The sequence below is a fragment of the Herpailurus yagouaroundi genome, unplaced genomic scaffold, assembly GCF_014898765.1.
Source record: "Herpailurus yagouaroundi ecotype Mexico unplaced genomic scaffold, PumYag 181, whole genome shotgun sequence".
NCBI classification, from domain to species: domain Eukaryota; kingdom Metazoa; phylum Chordata; class Mammalia; order Carnivora; family Felidae; genus Herpailurus; species Herpailurus yagouaroundi.
In genome coordinates, this window is record NW_024412412.1 from 28,641,594 (window position 1) to 28,658,037 (window position 16,444).

Genomic DNA, 16,444 nt, shown 5'->3' on the forward strand with positions numbered 1-16,444 from the left:
TTCCTTCCTTCCTTCCTTCCTTCCTTCCTTCCTTCCTTCCTTCCTTCCTTCTTTCCTTCCTTCCACTCTTGGTCCATCTTAATACATTTTTTTTTTTTTAAATAGCACTTTAATTTATGTTGGTTACACACACAGTTTAAAGAACCAGCTGGTTCTATAGTGCTAACAATGAGAACAGTAGCCTCTCACTCTCCTTCCTTCCCCACTTCTGTTTCCTATTCTTGTCTCTTTTAGTTTAATCTTTTGGTGTTTACCCCTAGATCTTGCAATGATTGCTTTTACTGTTACTACTTAGTTTCTTATTTATTAGATTTAGGCATTGCCACTGACTTCCTATTATGAGGAATGAAAGTTTAGCTTCCTTTCACACCCCTTCCTGCCCTTCTCCTCACTCCATTTATGTATTTCTAACCCACTTTCCTCCCAACATTAACAATTTGGTTAGATCAGTATATATATGTACTGATATATATACTGTAATATATAAATATTATATATTTACGTAATTATTTCTCTGCAAATGCTTTTATTTCTAAGCCATGTAGTATATAGTTACTTTTCTTATACATCTTCTTTTGCTGCTAATACTTTAAAATTTTTTGGTTATTTTTGTGTTCTCACTAATTCTTCCTTAGAATTTCCCCCAATCATGTAAATCTTATTTCAGTATGCTCATACATATTAGATATCTACTAATTTTATCTTTTTATTTATTTTTTTTTTTTAATTTTTTTTTTTCAACATTTATTTATTTTTGGGACAAAGAGAGATAGAGCATGAACGGGGGAGGGGCAGAGAGAGAGGGAGACACAGAATGGGAAACAGGCTCCAGGCTCTGAGCCATCAGCCCAGAGCCTGACGCGGGGCTCGAACTCACGGACCGCGAGATCGTGACCTGGCTGAAGTCAGATGCTTAACCGACTGCGCCACCCAGGCGCCCCTAATTTTATCTTTTTAAAGATGCAAAGATAAATTCGTGTTTCATTTTACCATCTTTAATGAGAAGTTTTCCTTCCATCTTATAATAATGCTAAAAATATTAAGATAATGTGCAATCAGGTAAGGACTCTTGAAACGTCGTAATAGCAAGACTTAATATAATAAGTACTTTAAGAGTCTGTTGTGTGTCTTGTACTCATAGGTGTTCAGAGAGACCACTTTATTTGCTACTTAAGTGAGGAATTAGAAATCCTGTTTTATGGTTGCCAGTCCCTGATTTGTAAATTGTGCAGATGATCTTTTAACCTGTGATTGTTTGAAATTATATGAAGTTCAGTTCCATGCCAGGGACTTTAGTTAATGAACTAATTAATTACTTTTACCACAAGGTAAAGATGTAAGGCTTTGGTTCTGCTACATATTTGTCAAACTACATTGTTGTTTATTCCTAGTGTGTCGTGGCTACCATAGCTTTTGGCATGGGCATTAATAAAGCTGACATTCGCAAGGTCATTCATTATGGCGCTCCTAAGGAAATGGAATCCTATTACCAGGAGATTGGGAGAGCCGGCCGTGATGGACTTCAGAGTTCTTGTCATGTACTCTGGGCTCCAGTAGACATTCAGTCAAATAGGTAAAAACATTTCTTGCTTTCACCCTTGCGGATTTCTTTCTTTCCACATAAGCTTTGAAAGTATTTGTAGCAGCATCCAGACTTTCAAGTGATGTGTTAGGTGCATTTGAAACGAAACCCAAACAAGACATCTCAAGAACATTCGTGGTAAGTGTTGCCACCCAGAGGAGATGACCTGATGTCAGCTCTACCTCATTTAGTGTGAGGAATTAACTAAATGGGGACTATACTGGGAATGGAACATAGATCGTATGGGTGCTTTCCTAATCATGCATGGACAAACTATTTTCTGTCTCCCCAGGTCCTCTCAAGTTTGATATGTGTTCAGCCATAGTTTCTTCAGATACCGTTTATTTTGTTGTTGGTTCTTTCTTCCCATGCTACAGTGGTACTTATTCCAAGAGACTTTTTACCAATTCCTGTTTGTCTCTCCTTACCATCTGTTTCTTTTGTTCTATGAAAGCATGCCAGCTCTCATTGACTGTGTGTGAATAATCATGTTGCACTGTACCCATTCACTGTACTGATTGACTACCATGAAAAAAATGAAAGAGTTCAGTGTTTAAATGTAAGAAAACTTAAAGCAAATCTTCGTTGGCATGTAAATTCTATGAGATTTATATAGGAAAGGAAAACTTCATCTTGCAAAAATTTTAGGGGCAGCTGTTAGCAACTGATTTCCTCTTCCAGAGGGGCGATAAAACCTCAGGAAAAAAACTTATATATGGTAACTGATGGGGCTGTTAAGATGAGGTATTTTCAAAATGCACCTCCATGTAGCTGAATAAATTGAGCTCTTGAATGGACATATTAGCTCATGTTATTAAAATGATAAGAGTGCCTATCCAATCCTGTTTTTATTTCATTCATCATTCAGCAGTGCTCTGTTTTGAGTGCCCACTATGTTCTAAGCATTATGCTCTGTGCTGGGGATACAGTGATAAATAAATGAAAACAGATATGGTTCCTGTTTTCATGGGGCTTGGAGTATAATGGAAATGGAAGATCTTAATCGCAGAATCACACAAGTATGAATACATAGGGTTCATTTTCTGTTCTGCATTTGTGTTTGAAAATGCCAATAGTGGAAAGATTATTTATTTATTTATTTTTTATTTTTTATTAAAAAAAATTATTTAATGTTTATTTTTGAGAGAGAGACAGAGAGACAGAACTGAGCAGGGAGGGGGCAGAGAGAGGGACACACAGAATCTGAAGCAGGTTCCAGGCTCTAAGCTGTCAGCACAGAGCCTGACGTGGGGCTCAAAATCACGATCTGTGAGATCATGACCTGAGTGAAGTCAGTCGCCCAACCGACTGAGCCACCCAGGCTCCCTGAAAGATTTTTTAAAAGAGATCATGCAAATCCGTGTAAGATTGCAGCTGTGTTAAGTACAGGGAAGGAAAGTTACATTGAGTAGTGTATAATAGGGTGTGTATTTACCAAAAAGGTCAGGTAAGACTTCTTTCAAGAGGTGGTAGGGTAAGTTGATCTGAAAGAATAGAGATTCATTAGGTAAACATGTTTGATATAAATTTTAAGCTTATCATTTTAAGAGTAGTGGTAGCTTTTGTTTCTTAACATAGTCAATAAAACCATCCCCATAAACAGAACATTACTGTTTTTCTCTTGACTCTTGTCTATGTAAACCTTTTTGTAAACTAAAATAATCGGTATAGAGTATAGCTCTGCATGATACTATTAAATTTGGGATTGTATCAAGCGTATGCTGATTCCTGCCAATTCTGATTTATTTGTACATTGTGATAAAAGGTGCTGAATACTTAACAGCCCGAGTTTTATATTATGACTTTACAGGGTCATTAGTAGATATAGTTCCTGTTTATCTGAGTCTCAAAAGATATATTAAATGGTTATCTCATTAAGATTTCACAGGAAGTAACAGTGATTACTAATCAAATAACGGTGCCAGAAAACCCATGCTTGAATCTTGAGTGTAGACAGGTTGTTCTTTGCAGCCATCCTATGGGAAATAAAACTATAGGATTTAGGACAGATCTGTGTCATCCTTGTGACAAACCTCTTCTTTAGAAAACACAAAGTTTGAGAATAAATAGAGTTGCTGGTTCTCACTGAAAAGGTTACTGTAATTTATAAAGTTTAATCTCAATTTAATAGATCTTCCAACTGGTTCCATCTGATTTCTATTTACGGTATTGCTTTTAGAATCTTTCTCTTTTTTCAACTTATTTTTATTATGTGGAATATTGTGCTTTATTTTAAAAGTCTTATAAGAAGAATAACTATTAACTGAATTTGCTTTTAGATGGTTATAATTTCATGTTTGTAGATTTGTTACTGACACTGATGACAAAAAGTAGGTAAATGTAGGTCATTTAAACCAAATATAAGGGAGTCTATAGTACTTAAAAGTGTAGGCATTGTTTTCTTTGTTCTTTCTGAGGAGAAGGAAGTGAGAAACAAAGCAAAAAAGGAGCTACAGTTGATCCTTGAACAACTTGAGGGTTAGGGCTGCCCGTTCCCCAGGCAGTTGAAAATCTGCATATAACTTTGACTCTCCCAGTAGCCTACTTGTTAACCGGAAGTGTTAGGGATAACATAAACAGTTGATTAGCACTTATTTTGTGTGTTAAATCTATTATATACTATACTCTTACCATAAATAATATAAAGAAAATAAAATGTATTTTAAAAAATCATAAGAGAAAATACATTTACAGTACCATACTGTATTTATAAAAAAAACTTCACATGTAAGTGGACCCATGCAGTTTAAACTCGGGTTGTTCAATGGTCACCTGTAATTTTTAGCCCATGAGCTAGGAAGAATGAGATTAGTAAGAACTAGAGTTAATAGAAGAGACTTTTAGGTAAATTATGTGGGAAGTCATGGTGGTTGGTGGTGTTAAATCATAAAAATGTTTTTGAATAAGAAATCATTTGGGTGTTCAAACTTTCCAGAACTCACTTAACTGGATTCCCTGTTGGTATAATCTTTGAGAATTGTGCAGAGGTGTTTTTGTCTGTCAGAAGGTTGAATAGTCATAATATTGGTGAGGTCCGTTTTGATGAGGATCAGGATTAGGTATTAGATCTTATATGTAAATATTTTCTTTTGAAATATCTGAAATGTATTCAATTCAGACTTCTGTTTATTATTATTATTATTATGATACTTATGTTTATTCTTGAAAGAATTCTTGGAAAGACATGCCAAGGGAGATTGTCATCTTCTGATATCTGATATTCATGGGGTTTCTTCAAAGAAGACTAGAATTAACAGAGTCAGGATAAGTCACAGCAGCATTAACTTTTTAAAAACAAAGATGTCTTGGGGCCCTTGAGTGGCTCAGTAGGTTGAAGTCCAACTTCAGCTTAGGTCATGATCTCACAGTTTGTGAGTTTGAGCCCTGCATCGGGCTCTCAGTGGAGCCCGCTTGTCCCCCCCTCTCTCTCTGCACCTCCCCCACTCACACTCTATCTCTCTCAAAAATAAATAAACATTTAAAAAAAAAATACGTCTTTAGCATTTCTTTTTTTTTTTCTAACTTGTTTTATTTTTTATTTTTTTAAATTTACATCCAAATTAGTTAGCATATAGTGCAACAAATGATTTCAGGAGTAGATTCCTTAGTGCCCCTTACCCATTTAGCCCATCCCCCCTCCCATAACCCCTCCCGTAACCCTCAGTTTGTTCTCCATATTTATGAGTCTCTTCTGTTTTGTCTCCCTCCCTGTTTTTATATTATTGTTTCCCTTCCCTTATGTTCATCTGTTTTGTCTCTTAAAGTCCGCATATGAGTGAAGTCATATGATTTTTGTCTTTCTCTAATTTCACTTAGCATAATACCTTCCAGTTCCATCCACATAGTTGCAAATGGCAAGATTTCATTCTGTTTGATTGCTGAGTAATACTCCATTGTATATATACACTACATCTTGTTTATCCATTCATCCATCGATGGACATTTGGGTTCTTTCCATACTTTGGCTGTTGGTGATAGTGCTGCTATAAACATGGGGGTGCATGTGTCCCTTCAAAACAGCACACCTGTATCCCTTGGATAAATGCCTAGTAGTGCAATTGCTGGGTTGTAGGGTAGTTCTATTTTTAGTGTTTTGAGGAACCTCCATACTGTTTTCCAGATTGGCTGCACCAGCCTGCATTCCCACCAGCAGTGCAAAAGAGATCCTCTTTTTCCACATCCTCGCCAACATCTGTTGTTGCTGAGTTGCTAATGTAACCCATTTGACAGGTGTAAGGTGGTATCTCATTGTGGTTTTGATTTGTATTTCCCTGATGATGAGTGATATTGAGCATTTTTTCATGTGTCGGTTGGCCATCTGGATGTCTTCTTTGGAGAAGTGTCTATTCATGTCTTTTGCCCATTTCTTCACTGGATTATTTGTTTTTTGGGTGTTGAGTTTGATAAGTTCTTTATAGATTTTGGATACTAACCCTTTATCTGATATGTCATTTGCAAATATCTTCTCCCATTCTGTCGGTTGCCTTTTAGTTTTGCTGATTGTTTCCTTCACTGTGCAGAAGCTTTTTATTTGGATGAGGTCCCAGTAGTTCATTTTTGCTTTTGTTTCCCTTGCTTCCGGAGATGTGTTGAGTAAGAAGTTGCTGTGGCCCATAAGAGACTCTTAAAAACTGAGAACAAACTGAGGGTTGATGGGGGGGTGGGAGGGAGGGGAGGGTGGGTGATGGGTATTGAGGAGGGCACCTTTTGGGATGAGCACTGGGTGTTGTATGGAAACCAATTTGACAATAAATTTCATATATTGGAAAAAAAAAAAAGAAGTTACTGTGGCCAAGATCAAAGAGGTTTTTGCCTGCTTTCTCCTCGAGGATTTTGATGGCTTCCTGTCTTTCATTGAGGTCTTTCATCCATTTTGAGTTTATTTTTGTGTATGGTGTCAGAAAGTGGCCCAGGTTCATCCTTCTGCATGTTGCTGTCCAGTTTTCCCAGCACCACTTGCTGAAGAGATGTCTTTATTCCATTGGATATTCTTACCTGCTTTGTCAGAGATTAATTGGCCATATGTTTGTGGGTCCATTTCTGGGTTCTCTATTCTATTCCATTGATCTGAGTGTCTTTTCTTGTGCCATGTCTTTACCATTTCTAACAATTTTAAATAAGTTCAGTATTATGGAAAAGATCAGTTGTAATTGTTTGAAAGAGGAACTTAATTCTGATGTTTTTTTGGTGTCCCATAATAGCCTATAGTACAGAGATAGTTTTAGGAGGATGGGAAGTCCTCTGAAGAGTAAATAGGGATGAAGGCTCATATTTGGATCATGAGCCTCTTTCAGTATTGCTTACATAGGTGTTTTTAGTTTTCATATAAAATAAATAAAAAGAATAACTTTTTACTGGGAAAATGTAAAATTCATGTATAGTGGAAAAATTACCAAAAATCATGTAGCATATAAATCAAAATGAAAAACTTTAGGGTTTATAGTAATTTTTCATAGGCAGCTAAAAAATTGAATCTTAGGCATAGGCATAGAATTCTTTTAAAAGTAATTTTCAAAAAAAAAATAAAAAAAAAAAGTAATTTTCATAAAAGTCAGAAAAATGCTTGCTTCTCGTGTGGGTATTGACTGGCAAGGGACACAATAGCTTTCCAGGATGATACAAATTTTTTTTTATCTTGATGGAGGTGTGGGTTCTATAGTTTATAAAAAATAACAACAAATTTAAAAGTAAGAAAATCACTGATGCAATTTTATTTATTGACTTGTAATATTTGTAATTGACAGGAACCTTCTTAGTCAGATACCCAGTGAAAAGTTTCGATTATATAAACTAAATATGGTGGCAAAGATGGAAAACTATCTTCTTTCCAGAAGATGTAGACGACAGTATGTATTATTTTTCTTATACTAATTAGTAACAGATTTATGAATGGTGGTCCTTTAAGAAAAAGTTTTGCAAAGTAATTAGAAATATTTAGAAATAGTATTTTGTTGGTGTTATGTATGTGCTGATTTTTAAGGCAACTTTCTTTGTGCTTCAGTAAACTGAAGCCAGATAATGAGATCTCAGGTGAATCAATTAGTAATGATTTCACCTCATTATTTTCAGCAATAGTTTTAATATATATGGTTTTGTTCTTTTATTTAATTTTAAATTTTCTCTTGGGTAGAATCATCTTGTCTCATTTTGAAGACAAACAACTGCGAAAGGCCTCTGTGGGTATTATGGAAACTGAAAAATGCTGTGATAATTGCAGGTCCAGGTAAAGATTTTTTCTTCTACATAGACTTTCTAAAAGTCTTTTTCTTCCTTTTCAAATAATTTTTAATTGAGTTTTCATTGAATGATATGCATTGTAGTTTTTAAAAAACAAAATCTTTATTTTTTTTTTTAATTTTTTTTTTTCTTTTCAACGTTTTTATTTATTTGTGGGACAGAGAGAGACAGAGCATGAACGGGGGAGGGGCAGAGATAGAGGGAGACACAGAATCGGAAACAGGCTCCAGGCTCTGAGCCATCAGCCCAGAGCCTGACGCGGGGCTCGAACCCACGGACCGCAGGATCGTGACCTGGATGAAGTCGGACGCTTAACCGACTGCGCCACCCAGGCGCCCCCACAAAATCTTTATTTAAATAGAAGACAAAGCAAACAACATTATTTTACTTTATAAATAGGTAAACCAATAAAATGGTGGATCTAAATCTATCAGTAATTATATTAAATGTAAATGGTCCAAAGGTACCATTTAAAGGTAGACATTGTTAGAATTGACTTAAAAATATGACCCAACTAGGGCCTCTGGGCTGGTTCAGTTGGAAGAGCATGTGACTCTTGATCTCGGGGTCATGAGTTTGAGCCCACATTGGGTGTAGAGGTTACTTAAAAATATATGGGTCCCCTGGGTGGCTCAGTTGGTTAAGCATCCAACTCTTGACTTTAGCTGAAAAGTTCCTGGGATTGAGCCCCACGTTGGGCTCTGTGCTGAGAATGTGGAGCCTGCTTGGGATTCTCTCCCTTCCTCACTCTCTGCCCCTCCCCCACTTGGATGCACTCTCAAAATAAATAAACTTTACAAATAGATAAATAAGCTTTAAAAAAGAACAAAAGGGGCGCCTGGGTGGCGCAGTCGGTTAAGCGTCCGACTTCAGCCAGGTCACGATCTCGCGGTCCGTGAGTTCGAGCCCCGCGTCAGGCTCTGGGCTGATGGCTCGGAGCTGGAGCCTGTCTCGGATTCTGTGTCTCCCTCTCTCTCTGCCCCTCCCCCGTTCATGCTCTGTCTCTCTCTGTCCCAAAAATAAATAAACGTTGAAAAAAAAATTAAAAAAAAAAAAAGAACAAAAATATGATCCAACTATATCCTGTCCATAAGAAATTCACCACAAGTATAATTATATAGGTAGGTTAAAAATAAAAGGCTAACAATTGTATATCATGGTAACACTGATCAGAAGAAAGCTGGGGTTGTTATTTTAACATTAGACAGCGGAGCCTTTGGAAAAAGAATATTGCAAGGGATAAAGAAGGACATTACATGATGATAAAAGTATTATTTACCGATGAATCATAGTTCTCCACAGAAAGACACATACATATGTATATGTATACACACACACACACACACACACACACACGCACTCACAGTGGTTTGAAGGAATTGGCTGACGCAGTTGTGGAGATTGGCAGGTCTGAAATATGTAGGGCAAGCTGGCAGGCTGCAAAGTCAGGCAGGATTTCTGTGTGAACAGTTTTGAGTCACAATTCCTTGTTTTCCAGCAAACCTCAGTCTTTGTTCTTTAAGGTCTGCTTTTGATTGGATGAGACTCAGATTATGCATGGTAGTCTCCTTTTTCTTAAAGCCAACTGATTGTGTTAATCCTTATCTGCAACGTACCTTTGTAACGATATCTAGGTTAGTGTTTAAGCAAATAATTGGGCCAAGTTGACACATAAAGGCAACCATCATATCCAAGAATACAGAATCCTAAATGTGTATGTAGTTCACAAAAGAAGTCACAATTAAAAGGAGAAATACAGAAATCCATAATTACAGTTGTCAACTTCAGCATCTTCTCTCAGTAATTAAATGAACTAGTAGACAGAAAATTACTGAGACAGAAAAAATGAACAGGACTATTAACAAACTGGATCTAAGAACACTCCGCCCAACAACAGTGGAATAAACATTCTTCCCAGGTACAGACGGAATGTTCACAAACATAGATTATATTCCAGGTCATAAAACAAACCTTAATAAGTTTAAAAGAATTCTGTTCATATGGAGTGTGTTTTCCTACTATAATGGAATAAAACTAGAAATCAGTAACAGAAAAATACCAGGAAAGTCTCCAAACACTTAAAGATTAATAGCACACTGCTAAATAACCCATGAGTGAAAGAGGAGGTCTCATGGTAAACTGAAAATATCTTGAACTGAATGAAATGAAAATGCAAAATGTATGTGATGCAGCTAAAGCAATAATGAGAGGGAGATTTAGAGCATTAAATACTCATAATAGAGGAAACGTTTCAAATCTGTAATTAAACTTCCACCTTAGGAAGCAAATAAGAGCAAAGTAAACTAAAAGGAAGCAGAAGGAGTAGATAATAAAGAGCGTAAATGAAATAGAAAACAAAATCAAAGACCTCCAAATCACATTCTTTGAAAGAGTCAATAAAATTGATAGTTTCTAACGAAAAAAAAAGGAGACACAGGTTCTTAATATTAGGAATGAAAGAAGAATTTCACTATAGGCCCAACAGACATTAAAAGGATAGTAAGGAAACAATATGAATAACTCAGTGTGCATATATTCAGAGGAAATGGACCCAATTCCTTGATAGTCTCAAACTAACAAAATTCACCCACAATGAAATAGATAATCTTTAATAGTAACCATTAAATGATAACAGTTATGGTTATTATTAACAGTATTCATTATTGTCATTAATAAATTGTTATTTTTATTTCTTAGTAACAAATATTAATAAACAGTATTTTTATTATTGTTATTATTAATAAATAGTAGTTACTGTTAAAGAAATCAGGTCGTTGTTAAAAACCTCTGGAAATAAAATTCTCTCACCAAAATGGTTTAAATGGGAAATTCTACCAAACATTTAAAAGAAGAAATCATGCCAGTTTTACAGTATGAGCCCATTTATATGATTTTCTCTCAAAAGTAAGACTATAGTATAGGAATGAAGAAAATCTCAGTGGCTGCCAGCGGTTAGAGGGAGGTGGAGGGTAGGATTACAAAGGGCTGTTAGTACAAGGGACTCTCTGAAGTGATGGAGTTGTTATGGGTCCTGATGGTGCTGGTGGCTGATTGTGGTAGTTAGGTGAGTCTATGCATAGGAATCAATAGATGTGGTTAAATTTGTAGAAGTTTACACATGTTCAGGCATACAGTCAATTCAATTGTATATTAATTGAAAAAATAAAATAAAAACAAATGGTATACCTAGTTGGGTCAGCTGTGTACCTAGGTGTGGTAGCTGTGTTACTATTAGACAAAAAAGTAACTATTAGGGATGGAGATGATCTCTGTGCAGTGCCAAAAAGTTGCTCCACCAAGAGGACAGAATTGTTCTATGCACCTCAAAAAAAAGAAACCCCAAACTCTACAAATATACAAAGTATAAATTGACAGAACAGCTGGAAAAATCAACAAATGCACCATTAAAGCAGAGGAGTTTGATATAATTTTTAGTTATTGACAGGTTAAGCAATCCAACAATGTTGAGCTGTAGAAAATGTGGTCAACATAGTAACAAGTGATTTATTACACACTTGGTATTTAGAGCCTCGTACTAAGCAGTTAGAACAATGTATCTCAAACATTTTCACTTCACAATCCACAAATCTAATGATAATACCTGTAGGCACAGTAGGCTGTGCACTACTTGAGGGCAGGTTCTGTTCAGAACCGAGGTTAACTATATAGCAGACTGGCTTGGAAGCATGGAATTAGAGACTGCACTTCTCAAACATACATGGAAGATGGATAAAAAATTTGACTCTGTGTTAGAGCAGAGCATGGTAAACAAATCCACTTTGCTGTCTGTGTGGATGACCCAAACATCTGAGAATGCAGCATACCCTTTGGTTTATATGTTGTCTATGGCTGTTTTTGCAGAGTTGAATGCCTAGTAATTGTGACACAGAGACCATATAGCCCACAAAGCCTAAACTATTTACTATCTTGGCCCTTTATAAAAGTTTTCTAGCCCCTATGACTAGACTGTAGTGTTGTCTCAGAAGTTTTCTGTGTAATGGTATTGAACACACCACTTTTTCTTTTATTAAAAAAAAAATTTTTTTTTTAATGTTTATTTATTTCTGAGAGAGACAGAGAGACAGAGCGCAAACAGGGGAAGGGCAGAGAGAGAGAGGGAGACACAGAATCTGAAGCAGGCTCCAGGCTCCGAGCTGTCAGCACAGAGCCCGACGTGGGGCCCAAACCCATGAACTGTGAGATCATGACCTGAGCTAGAGTTGGACCCTCAGCCGACTGAGCCACCCAGGCGTCCTGAACACACCATTTTTTTCTGATCACAATGTATTTGAATTAAAGGAAATAAGAGGACGGGGTGCCTGGGTGGCTCAGTCGGTCAAGTGTTCGACTTCGGCTCAGGTCATGATCTGACGGTTCATGAGTTCAAGCCCCACGTCGGGCTCTGTGCTGACAGCTCAGAGCCTGGAACCTGCTTCAGATTCTGTGTCTCCCCCTATCTCTGCCCCTCCTCTGCTCATGCTCTGTCTCTCTCTGTCTCTAAATAATAAATAAATGTTAAGAAAATAAAAATTAAAAAAATTTGAAAAAAAAGGAAGAGGATAGAAAAATTCTCATTCCTTTGGAAATTAAAAATAACACTTTTAAATTACTCATAAATCAAAGAAAGAATGGAAATTAAAACATTTTTAGAACTTTAGTGATATTTACAATAATACTTTATTAAATTAAAACTTTAAGATCTTTACATTAAAACTTCTAAGATCCAGTATAGGTGGTACTTTGTGAGAATCAGATAGCTTTAACTATTCATATTAGAAAAGAGAATTAATGACCTAATTATCCTACTAAAGAAAATTAGAATAGGAGGATAAACCTAAGCATAGTCTCTACCCCCCCCCAAACATATTATTATATCTGGAATATTGAATATATTCTTATTGCTATTTCAAAGCTATTTGTTATAAAGAAAGCAATTGAATTAGATAGTTGAACTGTATTAGTTAATTTTCTCTAAGGAGTCCTTTTGTTCTCAATCTGCTTTAAAGAATTCTCATTTGTATTAATGATAATTCCAAATCTACCTAAAGGAAGGCTTAGGAATGTAACTTCTAAATGGATTCAAATGAGGTGCAGTTTATCTTTCTGTCATATTGTACAGGCATCAGAGTTTAATAATTTATTGCATAGGAGATTTGGTTTTTAAGTTACTTTTTTTTTTTTTTTTGCAACAAACTTTTTCTTCGATCACAACCTAACCCAAAAGTCCAATATTTATATAATCAGTCAAGTGGAGCTTTTCAAGCTATAATTCTGCATTCTGCTTGCTTGAACTCCTTCCTCTTCTTCCGTTTATGGTCTGAGTTACCAACTGTGAAACTTGTGTTCTAGGGCACTAGGGTTGAGAACTCTCAACATAACGTGCAGAGCTATATTGTGGTTTATATTCCATGTTTTACACATTTCACGTGGTCTTGGCTGTAATGAACTTTATTTGTAGCTTATGAAGCAGTTGGTGTATTTGAGATTTTTTTTTTAACTTGTCTAATAATTTCAGTAAATCTTTTTATTTCTAAAGGTACTTGCCTTAGCTAAACTTTCTATCCTATTATTACTTAGATTGGATCGTTGCTTTTCCATTGATGACTTAGATGATACCCCACAGGACTTCGGTCCACAGGCATTCCAGCTATTATCTGCTGTGAACATCTTAGGAGAAAAGTTTGGAATTGGGCTTCCGATTTTATTTCTCCGAGGATCTGTAAGTGTCTGTGAATCACCTTCATTGTTCTTCTTGTACTCCTGTTATACTTTTCTTCAGAGGTTTGCTGTATTAGAATTGTAGCTTTGGCCTTAAATGAGTTGTTAGAAACTCAGAGAGCCATATTAAGTTCCAATTAAGCACTGCATTCATTACTTTTTTTTTTTTTTTTCAACGTTTTTTATTTATTTTTGGGACAGAGAGAGACAGAGCATGAACGGGGGAGGGGCAGAGAGAGAGGGAGACACAGAATCGGAAACAGGCTCCAGGCTCTGAGCCATCAGCCCAGAGCCTGACGCGGAGCTCGAACTCACGGACCGCGAGATCGTGACCTGGCTGAAGTCGGACGCTTAACCGACTGCGCCACCCAGGCGCCCCTACATTCATTACTTTTGACAAAACCTGTGTGTTATCATACCTACTCCTGTTTTCATATTTCAGGTTGATGTGCAGCTCTACACCTCCTTCTAGAAGCATTGTATTAGCTTATTGCAGTTGGTTGGATGAATCCCTAACCTGCTCTTTCTTAGGATGCTTAAGAAAAGTTAACTTTCATTGTATCAGGAGACAAATAGAACAAAATTGTCTCTTTTGTGCCCAGGAAAGTAGTAAATGCTTTGAACAAAACTTTAACTTTAGCGATTATTTGTAAATGTCTCAGTTCAATAACAATATTTGGCAGTATATTTTTTCTTTACTTCTATTCTGCTTATCACAGATATTTAAAATTCCAAAGTTTTTGTTTGACCTTACCAGTGAATAAATAGTGATAGTCAATTCAGCCACTTTTATTATTTTTCCGCAATTAGTGTGCCAGAATTATTCTAACAGTTGCAAATACAATATGAGTAAGTCATGACCCTTAAATTCTGTAGTCCTTTGGTTCATATGATTTTATTTCTGATTTAGAAGACTGCAAAGTAAAGCTGAGTTATTAGGTATTAATATTAGTTAAATAAACCAAAAGTGGGAGATAGAATCCTTCACAAATTTGTATATTTATTAAAAATATACTTAAAATATGGGGCACCTGGGTGGCTCAGTTGTTTGGCTGACCGACTTCAGCTCAGGTCATGATCTCGCGGTCTGTGGGTTCAAGCCCTGCGTTGGGCTCTGTGCTGACAGCGCAGAGCTTAGAGCCTGCTTCAGATTCTGTGACTACCTCTCTCTCTTCTCTTCCCCTCCTTGTGTTCTAACAAAAAAGTAAAAAAAAAAAAAAAAAAATACTTAAAAGTAGAGATGAATATTCTCACTTTGTATGTAGAATTTAAAAAATAATTTAAGTGAGCATTTATTTGTTAAATACTTGAATGCTTCATATAAATATTTATATCGAGTTTTTTTCTTGTTTAGAAATAGACAAGTTAGTTGTGAAATATTTTTAGTGGAATATTGAAAATATGTTCACTTTTCAGGTAGCAATGTTTTTAGATTTTGAATCGAATTTAAGATTTGTTCCCCCGTCCCATTCTAATTTTGTTATCAAATCACCAGTTTGATTAGAAATTTAATAGTGTTACCACAGTTAATTAATTAATTAGTGTTCCAAGTTAAGGAACTTGGATTTAGCTGCTATGAGTGCTAATATTTTTTTTCTATCTTTTTTATTAAAGACTTGAAATTGCAAGGGATAGATTAAGTTTAATTGAGATCTGTGAAAGTTTCTTCTGTCTCTGTCATCTTCAAAACCTGTATATCCCAGTTGAGTGTGTAATTTATAAAAATTATCCTTGTTTAATTTGGTATGATCCAGCAGTATCCAGTATCAACAAAGAAGTGTAAGTGGGCTCCTACACAAACTTGAACTGGTCACAAGAGGGATCGAATTTCACCTATTATTTGAAAACCAAGTCAGACCTCTAATACTGACGGTCTCTTCTGGGAGTCTTCAAATTAAGAAGTTTATTCTTTGTGAAATTTTATACTACCCTTGCTAGGTAAAAGTGCAAAACTTTTCAAAAAGTACCACTTAACAAAAATTTGTAGACATTAACTACAAGGAAAATAAGGCAATTTTTTTTCCTTCCATTTCAGTGATCTTGGTACCTACTGGGATATTATTTTAAAAATTATAATTATAATTCCTTTAGGAATTTGACAAATTGTCCACCTTAACTAATTTAGAAAAAATTGATATCTTTGTAGTTAATTTTGATCTGTAATATGATAAATATCTTAAACTGAAAACTTGGCATTTTAAAAAGATGTTTATATATATATATATAACAAAAATGATTTAAGCAGCATATGTTTCTCCTTTCTTACACAAGATATTTCTAAATGGTATAAACGGTTATGCAGCCATTCAGGCATTTGTGAATGGAGTTTAAAATTTGCTTTTTTGTTTAAAAAAAACCACATTTTTTTGATGTTTATTTTTTAGAGAGAGATTGAGAGAGAGCGTGCGAGCGTGAGCACGGGGGAGGGGCAGAGAGAGGGAGACACAGAATCTGAAGCAGGCTCCAGGCTCTGAGCTGTCAGCATGGAGCCCGACTTGGGGCTTGAACCCACGAACCGTGAGATCATGACCTGAGCCGAAATCGGATGCCTAACCAACTGAGCCACCCAGGCGCCCCTAAAATTTTGTTTTTAAAACAAAGTTTTAATTAGAGATTAAATAGTAGAAATGGTGCCTAAGGAACTTTGTTTTAGCTGTCTAAACATCTCACCACATAAATATTTTTAAACACCCTGTGTGAATGAGTGGTAAGATATGCAGTTATCATGATTTTATAGAAAACAGAAACACAGTCCTTAATTTTAATAACCAAGACATTAAGTGAAACCGCATTTTTAATCACATTATCAAAGTGCTAAACCTTGTCATGGCTCCAGAGTTAGGTAACACTTTTGATAAAAGACGCTTTGACTAGGCAGCCACTAGCAAACTATTGGTAGTTTTAATC

General features: G+C 35.9%; 1 protein-coding gene across 3 annotated transcripts in view; it reads left to right on the forward strand.

The window, feature by feature from the left end:
* The window catches only part of WRN (WRN RecQ like helicase), a 150,873-nt gene that overhangs the window by 99,327 nt on the left and 35,102 nt on the right, over positions 1–16,444 (forward strand). For all 3 annotated transcript variants that reach the window (XM_040490190.1, XM_040490189.1, XM_040490191.1), the window contains exons 20-23: positions 1,392–1,573; positions 7,327–7,428; positions 7,713–7,805; positions 13,397–13,538. In XM_040490190.1, coding sequence (XP_040346124.1) covers positions 1,392–1,573; positions 7,327–7,428; positions 7,713–7,805; positions 13,397–13,538 — 519 coding nt within the window. The remainder of the gene's footprint in view (positions 1–1,391; positions 1,574–7,326; positions 7,429–7,712; positions 7,806–13,396; positions 13,539–16,444) is intronic.